We start from the raw sequence: 18,292 nt of genomic DNA on the forward strand, positions 1-18,292 counted from the left end.
TTCATGTTGAGATTTTTAAAGAAACATTTATAATACTGGTCCTGCTGGTTAAAATTCAGAGGGTAGTTTTGAGGTTGGTTTGTTCTGGCTTCTAATTTGAATTCCTTTCTCTTCCACTGATCAGATTACAAGACTGCATTAACCATAAGGTATCTTGTATAATTTACAAGTTTAATATGTATTTTGATTTTTAAAACCCTTTTAGGTAAGAACTGTTTATGTGTGAAAAGATAATACAGTACCTTATCCATAATGCATGTATTGTGTTAATTGGAAGTAAATTAACTTTGAATGCAAGTATACAGATTACTACTTTATTGAGAATTGATTTAACTTTTGTTTGGGATAATTTTTAAAAATTGTTTGAATTCTTATTTATCATTCGGATTTATTTTATGCAACGACTACCATTGGTTATAATTATTTGAAGTGGAAAAAGTGTATGAACTTTTAAGCAAGACTTGTTGTAAACGGAGCTTACAGTTTTTTAAATTTGATTTTAGTCTGAAAATTTGACCATTGCAAATCTTTAAAGTATCCATTGAGTTTTTTTTGTATTCTGACAATTTAGTTTTCCCCTTAAGCTGTTACTAGATTATTTAGGTTTAATTTTCTAGCAAGATTGGATTATGTGCAAACTGTGTCTCTTGGGACATTTGTTGGTTGCATAAATTAGAAGTCTTTTTGAGATACTGATCCTCTGGAAGGTAATTTTTAGCAAAGGAAAAAAAAAGGCATTTTTACGTTTGACTTGATTCACCATCCTTCATAATGTTTTATGTTTATTTGAAATGCTCTTCAAGTTTATACAATTTCCTGAATCATGTTCTAGGATTAAAAATTGTTCACCATACATGGAAGTTGATAAATCATTAGATTGTCAATACATTAGAACCTTTGTTTTGGAAATAGGAGAAAATAGTTCATATTAAGGTGAGTGGAGCACCCTTTTTACACTCTGCTTGAAGTCTGCTTAAACTTGGGTATGGCTCGGACCAGGAGTGGTGCTCTCTACCTAATTCTAGACTCTGTAGCAGTGTCAGTGTTTTTATTCACATGTTAGTTATCATTGGAAGTTTGCTGATTATCACATTGTGTTGTAAACCCACAACCCTGAATATTTGGTCAAGACTGCCTGTTCATTATCTTGACACCCTGTTGTCAAATATGCATTGCCGAGATCTCATGGCATTTGAAACTGGCTAGAAATATATTTTGATGTAGATGTTTAATTTACATTAAATAGGAGCTGTCTTCACTCTTTCAAAATTAATTTTAATTAAAAGTTTACTTTTGATACCTGAAAGATCACTGCTAAATCCTCCACTATCTTTAGCTATCCTCTTCAGAGCTCTAGGGTGTAGCCTATCTAGTCCAGGTGATTTATCCATTTTCAGGCCTTTTAGCTTTTCTTACACCTTCTTGGTGATGGCCACTGTAGTCATTTCTGACCTCCCCCATCACCTACTCTTTTTTTTGAGGTATTAAAAGTGTCTTCCACTGGGAAGGCTGATATGAAGTATTTATTCAGTTCCTCGGCCATTTCTTTGTTCCCCATTCCTATTTTGTTCAGCATCATTTTCCAGCAACCTACTGTTCACTTTTCTTTAGATTAGATTAGACTTAGTGTGGAAACAGGCCCTTCGGCCCAACAAGTCCACACCGATCCGCCGAAGCGAAACCCACCCATACCCCTACATTTACCCCTTACCTAACACTACGGGCAATTTAGCATGGCCAATTCACCTGACCCGCACATCTTTCGACTGTGGGAGGAAACCGGAGCACCCGGAGGAAACCCACGCAGACACGGGGAGAACGTGCAAACTCCACACAGTAAGTCACCTGAGTCGGGAATTGAACCCGGGTCTCAGGTGCTGTGAGGCAGCAGTGCTAACCACTGTGCCACCGTGCCTTTCCTTTTGCCCTTTTAGATATTTGAAGAAACTCATGCAATCTTTCTTAATAGTACCAGCTAGTTTACCCTAGTTTAATCTTCTCTCTCCTTATTTCTTTCTTTCTTGTCCTCTGGTCATTCTTTCTGAAGCCCCTGTGGATGAATTGCCTGCTGGGTACATCATTGAAGCTTGTGTGAAACTTTAAAGGATAAGGAAGTGAACTTTAGGCTAGAAGAGAGGATGAGCTAGTGCATTTACAACTCATTGTTTGTTGAAATTTTGGTGTGATTTCCAAGTGGCAGTTGAAGGCCACATAGAATGAAACCAGATGTGAGTTTTAAACTGTCTTTGATGTATTGGCTGCTGTCATAGTGTCACAGCATGTTGCATTTGGCCTTGGTTAAAAATATTCAATGGTTTAGTGGTGTGAACTCCAATTTATTCCAATTTTCTTAGTACTTTATTAGCACATACTGTTAAGATCTTCAATCTGATGGTCATGCATTTGAGCTCCCATGATGCCCATACAATTTGTTAAATGATAGATGGAGTTGAGGGTTGAGCAACTGAAGTACTTGTGAATTACGACATTGGGACCTCTAGTGAACATGATAGCTAGGGTACAGTTTTGATTATAGCAAAGAAATTGAATTTATATACGTTGTAGTTTTCTGCAAGTGGAAAAACAGGATTAAAATTGGATTGATGTGGAATTGCTTTGATGGAGCTCAGCCATATCCATCCAAAGAAGACCTGATTTGGCAAAGCTAAATTCCAGGATGAACTGCCAGATTTTGTTGATGTCAGAGCCAGCCAGAGCAAAAAAACTATCCTGTTCCCAAATATGGGTCTTAAGAACATGAATTTAGAAATCTTATTATTTAGAAATTTATCTTTATGTAAGCTACACAACTTGAAACAAACTTGGAAGTGTGAAAATGAAATCGGTGGAGAAAAACTGCCACCCAAAGCATTAAAGTTCTGACAAAGGGTCACCAGATCTGAAACGTTAACTTTTTGTTAAAGGCAACCTTCAGGCTAACATAATTAACCACCGTGCCCTTGATTTTAGCTGGGTTTCATTCCCACACTTATCAATATCAATAAAGCAATAATGAAAACTTTTCGTGTGGTCACAGTGAGTGGGGAGAGGATTAAACGTGGTTTATTTCATTCTTGTAATTCATTGGTCTGCTGATATTATCTAAACTTGGAACTAATGACTGTCCACTTGCTGAGCTATCCAGAGTACTTCAGTAACTTATGAAATTGTACTTGAACATTAATTAATACTTTTAAGAAAGCTGAAGAATTGTACTGTTGTGGATAATTAAAAGCTGCAATTAATTTTTGTAAGTTTGGATAAAGATTTAGGCCCACTTCTGCATTTTTCCAACCCATTTGGGAAAGTGCACTGATTCTGAAGTCCCACTACTCCTGGGTTAACCATAAAAGTTAATGATTTTGTCAAAGTGTGCAAAGTCCCTGATTTAACTGTCTGTTAAATCTAGCTAACAGAACTCAAACTCCTCTTTAATAACTCGATGCAATTATATAGACTGATTGATAGAGACCGACGGGTATAAAGGGAAAAATACTGGCAAACACATTTCAATAGCACTGGTCCGTGGTTTGTTCAGTGATTTTGCTTATCAAGAATTTCTGGTTTTTAGTCTTGTTTCCCTGGGTTCTCTGACTTCGGTGAGGCATTGTGCAATTGTTACTCTAGCTGCATAGTCTCTTAGGAACTGGTTAAAGGCAATAACTGTCAGTAACTGGTAGAGAAAATGATTGGCTTTCAGGTGTTTTTTTTAAATAGAGACAACACATAACCTGCCCTTCCAGCAGTTCAAAGGCTTCTCTCTCTATTGCTCAGCTAACCTTTTCAGTTACCCAGGAACCAGAGTTATCACCATGCTGCTGATCATTTCCCATTTTAGCCCATAATTAAAAATCTTGCCAATGATATTGCCATCAGAATGATTAACTCATTTTACATAAACCGTAAATTACAGGGATTTATTTAACATACTAACTGAATAATGGGCAAAAACTGGACAGAATAGTGTTTGATTCTAACAATTTCTTTAGTACTTATTGCAGTCAAAGTGAGGTGGGGGTAGCATGGAATAACTCTGTAGCTCTTTCTAAGAGAAGACCTTTACTGTCAGATTCTATGATCTGATCAGGTTCTTCTATCACTGCTGTATGATTTTAGTTTCTGCTGTATCTTCAGTAACTGCTCTGGAGATGTCGCCTAACAAAGGCATAATTATTAAGTTGTTCACTTCAAATTGGCACTGTAACAGCTGGATTTCTTAAACTTGAGATTGAAACAAATCTCTTAGATTTTAATAAATCTAATCTTTTTTTTAAAAATCCTTTTGTGGAATGTGGCTGTTACTGGTTATGCCAGTGTTGCCTGTCCTTAATTATCCTTGAATTGAGCAGCTTGCTCAGTCATTTCAGAAGGCAATTAGAGTCAAAAACTTAACTGTTGATCTGGACTCTCATCTAGTTCAGATCAAAGGATGATGGATTTCTTTTCCTAAAGGGCATTAGTAAATCAGCTGATGTTTAGACAATCGATGATAATCGCCACCATTACTGAAATTAGCTTTCAATTCAGAATGTAATTGAATTTTAAATCCCACTAGCTGTCATGCTGGACTTTTAACCCACATGCCTGTAAAATACCTATTGCTCCCACAGAAATAGTAGTTTTATGGGCTAGATGTTACATGTACAAATAACAGAATTGTTGGCTTACCTTGATGTACAGAGAGCTGGTCCAAACTGACTAGAATTTGGTGTCCTTTTGTAATACTATCCAAACTAATTAGGTTCCTCACAAAGGCAAAATACACAATTTATTCTTTATACCTTTTTATTATTTAATAAAATGTCACTTGACTGTTGGCTTGTCAAACTGATGTGAAATTGTGGATGCCTAAATTATTTTGTTCTAGTGGCTTGAGACTGATGTCTGTGTCTGTTCCCCTCTGTTAGCTTGATGCCATATGAGGTGCAGTGAGTGTGCTGGCATGAGGCATCTGATGTACATCTTCAGTTTTTCTGCATCCTTCAGCTCAGCTTGTTGAACAAGCAAGTCCATGACTCTTATGATGGCAGTTGAGGCATCTGGGATATAATTGTTTGTCCCAATGCTTAATGTTTTCTTTACCAATAAGATTTGAGGATCAAAAAACAACTCCAGGAAGGAATGCATTACAGTGGGCAAATTAGAATTACATTAAGTACAGTAGGTATAGGGAGAGAAAGAAACTAGATTAGGGCTAGTGAGTAAGAAGTAAGAACTGTACAAAATTTTGGTTGTTGATTTTGAAAACTTGGCAACAATTGATTTGCAGCAATGGAAAAATGAATGTTCCCTTTCTAGGTCATAAGGTTGACCGCAATGCATTAATAATCATAACATTAGAAGGGTATTTATACATTGAATTCCTGGATTTAAATTTGTGTTTTATGGATGATTAACTTGGAAATAATGCAAACAAATTGCCTAGCAAGTTTTGGTGATAACAACATAACCTGTTCGTTGATTTTTGCATTTTAGTAATGACTGGTATTGTTAATTTACTGTTTTTCCTGCAATATCTTACCTTCACTTACCACTTGATACAGTAAAGAGAATATATTAATTGATATCAAATCATTGTTTTAAATATATTAAATTCTGTACTTAATATTTATTCCTGTTATAGGGAACAAGCGCAGAACAGGACAACCGTTTCAGCAACAAACAGAAGAAGCTCCTAAAGCAATTGAAATTTGCAGAATGTCTTGAGAAAAAGGTAATGTTATCTTATTACTTTGGCATTTGTCAGTACAGCCACCACAACTCTTATTTGTTCTTTCATTAGATGTGCACATTGCTGCAAGGCAGGTATTTGTTGCCTATTCTTAATTGGCCCTGAACTGAAAGGCTTACTGGTCCATTTCAGAGGTCGTGTAAGTGGCAGCCACTTTGCTGTGCATTGAGTCACATATAGATCCAACTGGGTAAGGATTGTGAATGGGCGTGTATGGTGCAGTAGTAGTATCCCTACATACGAACCACGAGCCTCTGGTTCAAGTCTCACCTTTTCCAGAGCTGTGTCATAACATCTCTGAACAGGTTGATTAGAAAATAGCTGCCTTTTTTTGCTAATTTTCTTCACTGAACAACATGACTAACTCAAATGGGTTTTTATCTTTTGAGTGTCGGAGTTGGGACGTCATGTTGAGGTTGTACAGGACATTGGTGAGGAGTACTGCATACAATTCTGGTCCTGCGAGATTTACCAGGATGCTGGGAGCGGTGGGTTTGAGTTATAAATATAGGCTGAAGTGAAGAAGGTTGAGGGCTGACTTTATAGAGGTTTGTAAAATCATAAGGGGCATAAATAGCAAAGGTCTTTTCCCTAAGGTAGTAGAGTTCAAAACGAGGGGCCGTTTTTTAAGGTGAAGAGAAAGATTTTAAAGTCTATAAAGGGGAACCTTTTTGTACACTGTGGTTAGTGTGTGAAATGAACTATCAGAGCAAGTAATATATGCAGATTTGGATTGCAAGACATTTCGATAAGTACCAAAATAGGATAGGTTTGGAGGGCCAAACATAGGCAGGTGTGACTAGTTGGCAACATGGTCAGCGTGGACTAATTGGTTCAAAGGGTCTGTTTTCATGCTGTATGACTCTCTGACAGTTGGTAGTTTCATGGTTGTCAGTTTTTTTATAAATTGAATTTTAAATTCAGTCATCTGCAATGGTAAGATTTAATGTTGTGTGTCCTTAGAGAGTTAATTTTGTCCTCTGGATTACTTCTCCAGTGTTACCAAAGTTTCCACTTTGTCACCATCTCACCCACAATACCTTGCAGATTGGCATTGCAGTTTCTAAGCAACATTGGGGGATAGTAGGACAGATGCCCCACTTGGATGCAGAGCTAATCTTATGGAATGCTCTTCAGGAATGAAGAGAGCCCAAGAGATGTGGGTGTGGTACAGTTCAGAGGTTGTAGCTACGACTTCTGCAAGTACAGGTAGCTGGGTTGCGGAATTAAAATTGAGGATTTTAAAAGACCAGAATTAGAGTGCAGAGTTCTCAAAGGCTGCAGATCTGGAAGAGGCTATGGAGATTTGAAAATAAAGTGAGGATTTTTAAATTGCAGTGTTGCAGGACTAAGATTCTGTTGATCACCATAGGTATGGTGTGAGCATACTTGAAGAAAGTTAAATGACAGATTGCAGAAGAATTCTGAATGAAGGATGACTTGGATGAATGCAGATGTATCCAGCTTGGAAAATGGATGGTCTACATAATAGCACTGGGACAGTTGGTTTAGAGGTAACGTGGGCAAAGGTGACGTTTTGGACAGTGGGCTGAACGGAGGTCAGGCAAGAGTCAATGTTATAGCAGTGAATGTAGATAGGCTTCAATAGATGTGGCCATAAGCTCACTTCAATGTTGAATGTGACACTAAGGTTGCAAGTGGTTTATAACAAACTACTATTACCAAGATGAGGGTTAAGTCCTTGACTAAGGAACAGGATTTTGAAGCAAAAATGAATGACACATGTCCTTAATATTTCTAGTATTTAACTAGAAGAAATGTCTGTCCGTCCAATACTGGATGTCAGACAAGCAGTATGTCAAATCACAACAGTAAAAGAGTTCAAGTGATTGTGCACTAAAACTGTCTCCTCAGCTTGTATATGGAACCTAATAGGAGATAAAGGTACACTGTATCAGAGCATTGAATTTGAGCTACATGCTCTTATTAAATTTGAAAGTTTGCTAACACATTCAAATAAAATAGAGTGCATTTGCCATTATGAAAATTGTTTAGCCATGGTACTGACCCATTCACAACCAGTGAGTGGTTTGCATATCACTTCAATATTTTTGGCTCAGAATCCTTTAAGCATCACATCAGAGTCATACAACAAAACTATTTGGTCACCTGTTTCAGGTGGTTCTTTTAATCCCATGTTGACTCTGATCAGTCCATGTCTGCCACTGTTCAGCAATAGGTCTGACTTTGGAACACGAATAAAGTACTGTGGTGCTTTTTTTTTTGGATGAAAGATGACATTGCATTAAAGTTTAATAACTGTCCAAAGTGTTGATTTATATTCCACAGTTGCACAATGTACCATCAATTGTTTTGTTAAGATGCCTGCACAACTTGAACTTGGTTTTCAAGTTCCTCAAATCATTTATAAATCATAGCTTTGTGTAATACATCAGTTTCTTCAATGGTTCTGTAAGTACTTAATTTCAACTGACAGAAATATTTAATGTAATAAATCAATTTAACAAAATCGCATACATGTTCATGAAAAAAATCCTGTAAGGTGCACTGCTTATTGTAACTCTGCTTTTCTTGTAAAACATTTTTAATCTCTCCTGCAATCATTAACAGGATATTTGAGTGACTTGCTACTGGGCTTCTGGCATTTCTAAATGAATTACCAAATTTCCAGGAGAAGTTGGGGTGGCATAAATTTCTGGTCCAGTGATCTTGTTTGCACTCAAGTGATATGGGTGGAATCAAAAATTAGATGTAATCCAATGTGCATCACAAATGACATTGTTACTCTGTTGCAAAACAATTCCATAGACTAAGGTAAAATATGACACTAGGTGCTATTAATCCAAAGTTGTGAGTGCTTGTTAATTGTAGTTCTTTTCGACTGGGTTTCAGGTGGACATGAATAAAGTGAACCTAGAAGTGATCAAACCGTGGATTACACAGAGAGTGACAGAAATGCTTGGGTTCGAGGATGATGTTGTTATTGAGTTCATCTTCAACCATCTTGAAGAGAAGGTAATGATTGGAAACAAGCAAGACCATTTATAAAAAGTTATTGTGATGTGGTTTTTCACCTGGACTTTTGGTGAAAGAAAGTTATGTAAAGTGTCAGGTTTGCTTGTTTTCTACACAGTTAATGTTGAAGACAGTATAAAACATGGTTTAAAAAGCTGCAAGGATAGCTTTAAAATATGATAGGATTCTTTAGGGACCATTTAGCACTTTCAGCTATTTTCACAAGGGTACATTGAGAAATTTTTCCTGACTTAATTTCTTCTGAAAATACTAATTGCAGTTTGATTTGGACTCTAAAATGAAATCTGTGGATGCTCAAAGTTTTCTTTTAAAAAGTGCTTGGGTAGCTTCATTTGAGTTCATCGCCTTGTGGTTTTCCTTACTTCAAGGAAACTAGCACGAATGTTGATGAATAATGTCTTTGAACAGTCAGCTGAACCTATTTGCATATGCATGGTTGGGTGCTCTTCCTTAAGAGTGCTTAATATACTCTTGTGAAACAGTTGAAAATATTGAATGACCCCCTCAGTTAGCCCTCAGGTAACAAAAAGAAAATCCATCTTGTATGTGTTCTTACTTGTTTTGTTGTATAATAAGCGCCTTTGACAGCATTTTTCTAATGATCGTGTGATTTATGATTTAAAAGGCCTGAACCAAAATGGATGTTATTCCGTCTGAAGTATAGCACCATCACCTTGTTAGGTCACAGCAAAGTGAATTCCAATGTCGCTCTGACCCTCCTCCCTTGATGATGCAGTGTGTGTTTGGAGGTGAGTTGTGTAAAGTGACCAGACGAAAATCCTCATGCCACTCAATGAAGAGCACTCGGACAAACTTTACACTGCTCAGAAGTAAAAAGTGGAAAGCAAAACAGTAGCCAGTCTAGATGAGGAAAAATGTACCATTGCAGATAAAATTGTTTCTGTAATCTAAAAACTGGATATGGCTTTCTTAGTGAAGCTTTAGGCTTATTAATGACCAATGTGAAAATAAAGTACTGTTGTTTTTGAATTCTTAATTAAAATCAAGATGTTGGAACTTTTCTGGAGGGCTAATTGTTTTCTAAAAATACTCAAAACTTCAACTCGCCACTGCAACCCAAGGGATACTGAGACTCCATCTTTCATTTGGGGAAGAATATTTAGGCCTATGTAGGAGGAAAGTCATTTTGATGTGGAACTACAAATGGTACATTTTGAATTTGTGCCACCGTAAGGTTCTATTTTTTTCATGCGACCGAAATGTATCCTTAACATTCAAATGTGTCTGATCTAATTTGTCCACGTAGAAATGTTCAGGCTTTTTTATTTTACAAATGAATAACATGACAACAACTATACTGGTAGTTAGAATTCTGCATGGAAGCAAGGTGTACATCTTGAAAGAAGGAAAAATTATCCTGTTTACTTTGCTTGAAATGTACCTGTTAATAACTGATCATGGAATGACATTGGTGGTGAATAAAGAAAAGTTTGCAGCCCAAGCCGTGCTGCCCTCCCAGTTGCAGGAGGATGTAAGCAGCTTACAAGCAAGGCAAAAAGTAGTGTAGATTTCCATGTTGCTCTGTTGCATTAATAGGTTCAGTTTGAGTGATATTGCTAGCATGTCTGAGACTCCTCAGAACTGCCAGAAGATTCAAAGTAGTGGTAACTCTTCATGTATTTGTTTACAAATTACATGATCTTCTGAACACCTTTTTAAATCATAGAATGTATGCTATACATGTTTAGATATTGAACAAATATCTTCTGTAAAGATAAAAATAGCTTTGGCATCAATCGTTGAATATTTCTAAAACATGAAATTTTTGAGCAGGGTTTGTCCAAGTTAGAAGAACTATCTTTTGCAATTCTGTATCCACCCAATCGGAACAGATTTAGATATGTTGATCACTATAAATATAACCAATTACTTTAGCAGTCTTTCAGTATAGCATAAATGCACTTAGATAAATCTCGTGTATACTTATAAAGTAGCATCAGTGGATATGTGGTAGGTTATGAAAATCAGTGGAAGGATCAGCATGTAAATATCTTAGTTCATTGAATTAATACGTTGTAATATAGTTTAGGTGCTTGCATGTTACTAAATATTGTAGTTTAATGTAAAAATCAGATTTGGAGAGGTAGCAACAGCTCTGCTTCACTTGGAGCATGAAGGCAAGTTTATTTAAGCAGAAGTTTAATATAAACTGTTCATTTTTCTTTTATGTGGCTGTTTACTCATTATTGCTTGTTCGTCTCTTACAATTTAGATAAATGATATAACATTATACTCAAGGTGATTGAGTTGCAGTAGGGAGTCGGAAGCAACCCAAGGGAACATCTTTCTCTACAGGGGACTTGGAACTTTGGGTTCAGGAGTCGACCAGAAGAAATTGAAGACCTCAGGACTCTGTACTTGCTTTATGGTGTTCTGACACGTTTGTGTGTTTTTTTTACTGGACCTCGTTGCTCTGGCAACCTATGTGCAGTACCCATTCACTAAAACAACGAAAGGCCCATTGGCTATTGTCAGGAAATAGTGAGAGGCAGTCTGGCCTCGTAAATGGGATTTAAGTGTATTGTTCATATTGAAAGAAATCTTAAGACAAAGATGACACTCAGCCAATTTATATAGGCTGATAGATCAGGGAAATGGTACGCAGTATAGATAGAAAAAAAATTAATGTAATTTGATATTATCTAAAGCTTGAAACTGTCAATTTTGCCTTAAGAATATTGAGGTAGATTGAAAGTAGTAGAGTGGACTGCTTTTGGATTTTTCCAAATAACCTTTCTACCTTCATCTTGTGTCTGTTGCAGAACCCAGACGCAAAGCTGATGCAGATTAATTTGACGGGGTTCTTGAATGGAAAGAATGCACGAATGTTCATGGGGGAGCTTTGGCCACTGCTCTTGAGTGCACAAGAAAACATCGCAGGAATTCCCTCTGCTTTTTTAGAACAAAAGAAAGAAGAAATCAAGCAGAGACAGGTAATCTATTTGTAGATCTCTGCAGGTGATAGAGCTAATCCACTAGGTTACTATCAAAGACATTAGAGGCTTTTTTTCTCTCTAGATGACTTGCAAGTTACCTATCTCTCAGGAGTTTTGTAATTTGCATACATGAACAAAGGCCATATTGTTCCTTATCTGTCTGTTGTCAACGAGACTTAGGGATGGTTAGAGTGCAGCAGGTCAGGCAGCATCCAAAGAGCAGGAGAATCGACGTTTCGGGCATGAGCCCTTCTTCAGGAATGAGGAAAGTGTGTCCAGCAGGCTAAGATAAAAGACAGGGAGGAAGGACTTGGGGGAGGGGCGTTGGAAATACGATAGGTGGGAGGAGGTCAAGGTGAGGGTGATAGGCCGTGGAGGTGAGGGCGGAGAGGTCAGGAAGAAGATTGCAGGTTAGGAAGGCGGTGCTGAGTTTCGAGGGATTTGACTGAGACAAGGTGGGAGGAGGGGAAATGAGGAAACTGGAGAAATCGGAGTTCATCCCTTGTGGTTGGAGGGTTTCTAGGCAGAAGATGAGGTGCTCTTCCTCCAGCCATTGTGTTCCTATGGTCTGGCGATGGAGGAGTCCAAGGACCTGCATGTCCTTGGTGGAGGTGGAGGTGGAGGGGGAGGGGGAGTTGGAGTGTTGAGCCACGGGGTGGTTGGGTTAGTTTGTCCGGGTGATCCAAAAGTGCTCTCTGAAATGTTCCGCAAGTAGGTGGCCTGTCTCCCCAATATAGAGGAGGCCACATTGGGTGCAGCGGATACAGTAAATGATGTGTATGGAGGTTCAGATGAATTTGTGGTGGATATGGAAGGATCCCTTGGGGCCTTGGAGGGAAGTAAAGGGGGAGGTGTGGGCACAAGTTTTGCATTTCTTGCGGTTGCAGAGGATGGTGCCAGGAGTGGAGGTTGGGTTGGTGCGAGGTGTGGACCTGACTAGGGAGTCATGGACGGAGTGGTCTTTTCGGAACGCTGATAGGGGAGGGAAATATATCTCTGGTGGTGGGGTCCATTTGGAGGTGGCGGAAATGATGACGGATGATACGATATATGTGGAGGGGTGGTAGGTGAGGACCAGTGGGGTTCTGTCCTGGTGGAGATTGGAGGGACGGGGCTCAAGGGTGGAGGAGCGGGAAGTGGAGGAGATGCGGTGGAGGGCATCGTCGATCATGTCTGGGGGGAAATTGCGGTCTTTGAAGAAGGAAACCATTTGGGTTGTACTGTATTGGAACTGGTCCTCCTGGGAGCAGATGCGGCGAAGGAATTGGGAGTATGGGATGGCGTTTTTACAGGGGGCAAGGTGGGAGGAGGTGTAGTTTAGGTAGCTGTGGGAGCCGGTCGGTTTATAGTAAATGTCCGTGTTGATTTGGTTGCCCGAGATAGAAATGGAAAGGTTTAGGAAGGGGAGGGAGGAGTCGGAGACGGTCCAGGTAAATTTGAGGTCGTGGTGGAAGGTGTTAGTAAAGTGGATGAACTGTTCAACCTCCTCATGGGAGCACGGGGCAGTGCCGATACAGTCATCGATGTAGCAGAGGAAAAGGTGGGGGGTGGTGCCAGTGTAGCTGCGGAAGATAGACTGTTCCACGTGTCCTACGAAGAGGCAGGCATAGCTGGGGCCCATCCATCGCCAGACCATCCAGCTCCTCCATCGCCAGACCATTGCAACATGACGGCTGGAGGAAGAGCGCCTCATCTTCCCTTCAGGAGCCCTTCAACCACAAGGGATGAACTCAGATTTCTCCAGTTTCCTCATTTCCCCTCCCCCCATCTTGTCTCCGTCAAGTCCCTCGAACTCAGCACCGTCTTCCTAACCTGCAATCTTCTTCCTGACTTCTCCGCCCGCCCACCCCCACCCCCACTCCCACTCCGGCCTATCATCCTCACCTTGACTTCCTTCCACCTATTGCATTTCCAACACCCTTCCCCCAAGTCCCTCCTCCCTACCTTTTATCTTAGCCTGCTGGACACACTTTCCTCATTCCTGAGGAAGGCCTCATGCCAGAAACGTCGATTCTCCTGCTCTTTGGATGCTGCCTGACCTGCTGCGCTTTTCCAACAACACATTTTCAGCTCTGATCTGCAGTCCTCACTTTCTCCCTGAGGGATGGTTAGGTCAAGTCAATTACAAAAGCTGGAAGGAAAGCAGCATCTAGTAAGAAACATAAAGACTGAGTAGGAGTGAATAAGGTTATTACAGGAAGGAGAAGTAAAAAGTTAAAGGTTCTTTATTGAAGTGCAAGAAATATGCGCCATAAGATGCACAAAGTTAAAAATCACACAACACCAGGTTATAGTCCAACAGGTTTAATTGGAAGCATGCTAGCGTTCGGAGCGACGCTCCTTCATCAGGTGAAGGAGCGTCGCTCTGAAAGCTAGTGTGCTTCCAATTAAACCTGTTGGACTATAGCGTGGTTTTGTGATTTTTAACTTTGTACACCCCAGTCCAACACCGGCATCTCCAAATCAGGCCATAAGATGGGTGACCTAGTGAAACAAATAGAAACAAGTCATTTAAAATGCCACTAAAAGGATAAGTTCAGTTGACCAAGGGCAGGAAATTTTATTTAGAGTGTGACAGACAAAATGGCAAAGGACAGACGGGTAGCCCTGATGATCTCAGCATTGTGAAGTAGAATTTGTATGAGTAGAAATTAAACATTGCTAGGTATGGCTTTTATGCTCCTGAGTTGTAGTTCAAGAAACTATTTAAGTAGTTCAAAGAAAAGTATATTTCATTGAAAAACAGAAACTCAGCAAAAAAGGGGCATCTGTGATTGTCAGGAGGTTAAGAGTAGTATTAGATTAAATGAAGATGCTTGTCTTATTCAAGTCTGAAAATTGGAAGTGTTTTAGAAATGTTGATTAAATGAGGAAAAATGAGAAAACTTCATTAACTAACTAAAACCACAGTAACAGATTTTAGGAGCATTATAAATGCATAAAAAGAAAAGCTAAGTTAGAAATTGGTCCTTTGGAATTGCAGACATGAACAATGATTGTGGGAGCAGAGGAAATGGCAGAGTTACTGAACAAATGTTGTTTATCTTCCTCAGAAGACAAATTTAATCTCTGAGTAGCCTGAGGGCTAAAAAGAAGAAATTGAAATAATCCAGAAATGGTACTGCAGAAATTTAAGGAGCTAAAATCTGCCAAATCCCCTAGGGCTGTTTTAAAAAGAGCTGCAAAGAAAGTGAATGTAGTAGCTGTGATTTTCTAACATTTATTAGATTTGGAATAGTTCTATCTGACTGGAAGTTTATTAATGTTAATACACTTTTCCAAGAAGGATGGGAAAGAGAAAAGAAGGGAACTGCATGCCAGTGAGCCCGACATCACGGGGGGAAAAAAATTATGGCATCAATTATGAAAGTTCGAACAATGTTTACGAAAGCATACTGCAATTAGAGCACATCAGCATGGTTTTGCTGAAGGCAAACGGTGTTGACAGGTTTGGAGTTTTTTTTTTGAGGATCTAGCTAGATAAAAGGTAGCCAGTATATGTTGTATGCCTGGATTTCTGAAAAGCATTTAATAAGGACTGAAAAAACTGATAGCTAAGTTAAGGAATCATCAAGTTAGTGGTAATATATTAGCATGGATGGAGGATTAGTAACGGACCAGAAGCAGAGAATGGTCATGAACAGGGAATTTTCAATTTGACAGGCACTGAACGGTGTAGTGCTACAGGCGTCCATGCTAGGTCACTTGCAATCTGCATTAATGACTTCGGTGGTACAGAGACCAGGTGATGTGGCTAAGTAGAGAAAAAAAAGCTTTGGAGAGGACAGAGAAGCTATAAAGAGATATAGATAATGGAGTCGAAGTCCAAACTTAGTTATGATCGTAACGAATAGTTTAGAGTTCCCATTATTTTCTTTTGCGTGAACCTCCGAGACCGGTGTGCAATAGTAACTTGCAGAAGTGGAAGTCAGTACTGCAATTGATGTCAGCATGTCATATGCTGTGTTTGGAACATCAGAGTAGTGTGGCTTAGAGAGAGCATTGATGGTGGACCATGTACATAGCCCGTATGATCTGTTCCCCCTTAACCTTAATAGATAGTCATCCTATTGTCGAGTTCCAACTTGCATAACACATTTATGGAAAGCCCATTCTGAATAATCTTATCACGATTTGATGTGAAAAGTTTAATGAACCTGAATTATTTAATTGGAAGCCTTGAAGTCAATGAATTAATAGTCAGTGGTCAGCCTTCAAATGAATTAAATTTAGATGAGTGTCACTTCTAAATACATTAATCAAGCATTCACCATTCTATACCAAGCTCTTATAGTTGGGATTATGATTAGGCCTCATCAGTGCAGTGCTATGGAAAAATTAGTTAGTAAGTGCTTTTATAATTGCAACCAGCCAAACCATTTATTGGATAGAGTAAAATTCTATCTATTGATCCAGGAAAACATAGATGTATGCTACTTTTAACATTCACTCCACTACAATAAAGCAGTTATACTATTTTTTAATCTGGAAGGATTTAATCTTGTGTGCAAGGTTTGCTGCCATGACTACTTTTAAGCCTCTTGGTAACACTTTTTTTTTAAAAAAAAGATTCTGCTTATGTCGGAATACTATTCCGTTTCCTTATGCTGATTGTACTTTGCTCACTACTTCCTTCATTATTTTGATCCTGAAAGAGACTGGGTGATCCCTATGTGCGAATACTCTTATCTCTTGCCTTCAGTTTAGGTAACAGCCTGCAGAATGAGTTTGGACACATTGTACCTGGATTTCTAACAGGTGGAGACCCATGCTACAAAATTGAATATAGTATTGTCTTAAGTTGTACTAAGCCAGCAACCTTACTCGTAGCCCCCATAAATATGACTAATGTTTCACATCAAAACACTTGGAATTGGTGGATACTTTTCAAAAGAAAAATTTAATGGACTTGTGTAAATTGAAATTAAAGTTTAGCTGAAGTTGGATATTGTCTTAATCTAGTTAAGAATTAGTTGAAGTCAGTCCAATGAAATGTAAGTTTAGTGACAGGTAAACCAAGCAGCCAGGATTATGACCACCTGAGAAGGAGCCAGTTGTTTAAGTTCTCCTCTTGGTTTGTTGTGTCAAGCCTGACATGTCATGTCCAACTATAGTAACTAAGACAATATAATGTGATTTAACCCTCTGATAACTGCTCTAGGATGATCTTTGTACAGTCTGTGCAGATGGATTGCACTGAAGTTTAGTGGTTCTGAATTGTGATTTTTTTTTTATATATGCTAACATATCACACAATGGCCAAAATAGGAGTTGTGACAATGATGTTATATCTAAGCCCAGATATAATTGAATTGAGTAGGTTTGAAGTTTTAAATAAGTCTTTTCACGTTGTCTGCATCTGACTGAATATTTTTAGTTCATTAGCACATCACATTATTTCAAGTCCACAAAAGGACTCACCAGTTGTAGCTACTGCTTCTTGAATCTATTTGTTTCTGTTAATGTTTTGCCAGGTACAACACAAGTTAATCCATTAATTATCTTTGAAAGTTTTGTTTTATAATTCATGGACAGCTCAATGATGATCCCAATATTGCATAGTTATAGGGATAGCAGCTGTCTTTACAACTATAAAACTGGTGCTAATGTCTTGCTTCCATACAAACACAGTAAAACATGGCATTCCAGATATACTGTCAGTGATACCTTGCACCTTCAGGGAGGTGTGTTGAAATTCTAGTGGATGGAAATTTAAAAGAATCACTGGAATTGATGTGAACTTCCACTTTTTATGCTGTTGGTCTCCTCCTTAAGATCCTTCAAATCCTAAAATAAATTTTTAAATTGTGCACCAAGTCATAATCATAGTTGAACAACTCTTTATCCTGAAAAAGTAATATTGTTCTTGAATGTCAAACCTCCTGTACGATGATTTAAAAACTATCCACAGATCTTCAAGATAATGACATTTGCTTGATATTTCAGTTTCTACATTAATCCCATTTATATATCCCAATCTTTAATTGTTACTCACTGTATAGCAAATACAATAATGGATAATGAGTGCCTTTAGAGAACATTAAGTGAATATCCCATCTTTTCCTAGGTTGAATTATCTTAACTGTTTCATGAATGTTAAGTTGAAATTGTTAGTCCTTTTGGCTTTTCTCAATTTGTATCTGCGAGTAAAGAAATTGGCTGCTGTTTTAGCTTCACTATAATGCATTAATTCTTAGCTGTATGTTTTGTACTTGCATGGAAAACCAATAGTCAGAAAAATGTTTCCCCAGTTCTAAACATTTGTTAGTGTAAAAGTGATTTGCTCTCGTATGAATCCAGGAAATAGCTGATCGTGCTGACAATCAACAGTGGAGCATTGAAACACAATATGATGGAGTACATTTTCCTTTCTATTCACAAGTTTATAAATTTTTTGTTACAGATAGAACAGGAAAAGCTGGCTACCATGAAGAAACAAGATGAAGAGAAGGAAAAAAAAGATAAGGAAGACAAAGAAAATAGGGAAAAGAGAGACCGTTCCAGAAGTCCAAAGAGGTGATTAAGAATGAAGTCTGTTATAAGATTATGTTTGTATTCGGCAGTTGGGCAAATCACATAATCTAGT

General features: G+C 38.4%; 1 protein-coding gene across 5 annotated transcripts in view; it reads left to right on the plus strand.

Annotated features, from left to right (window-relative positions):
* Nucleotides 1–18,292, plus strand: part of srrm1 (serine/arginine repetitive matrix 1) — a 59,874-nt gene that overhangs the window by 8,599 nt on the left and 32,983 nt on the right. For 4 of the 5 annotated variants that reach the window (XM_060847114.1, XM_060847116.1, XM_060847115.1 and 1 more), the window contains exons 2-5: nt 5,624–5,713; nt 8,606–8,728; nt 11,533–11,703; nt 18,110–18,222. In XM_060847114.1, coding sequence (XP_060703097.1) covers nt 5,624–5,713; nt 8,606–8,728; nt 11,533–11,703; nt 18,110–18,222 — 497 coding nt within the window. Of the gene's footprint in view, nt 1–5,623; nt 5,714–8,605; nt 8,729–9,375; nt 9,499–11,532; nt 11,704–18,109; nt 18,223–18,292 lie in introns of those variants that run through there. The other variant, XM_060847118.1, reaches the window with a different exon arrangement.

The sequence above is a fragment of the Hemiscyllium ocellatum genome, chromosome 30 (assembly GCF_020745735.1).
Source record: "Hemiscyllium ocellatum isolate sHemOce1 chromosome 30, sHemOce1.pat.X.cur, whole genome shotgun sequence".
Lineage (NCBI taxonomy): Eukaryota > Metazoa > Chordata > Chondrichthyes > Orectolobiformes > Hemiscylliidae > Hemiscyllium > Hemiscyllium ocellatum.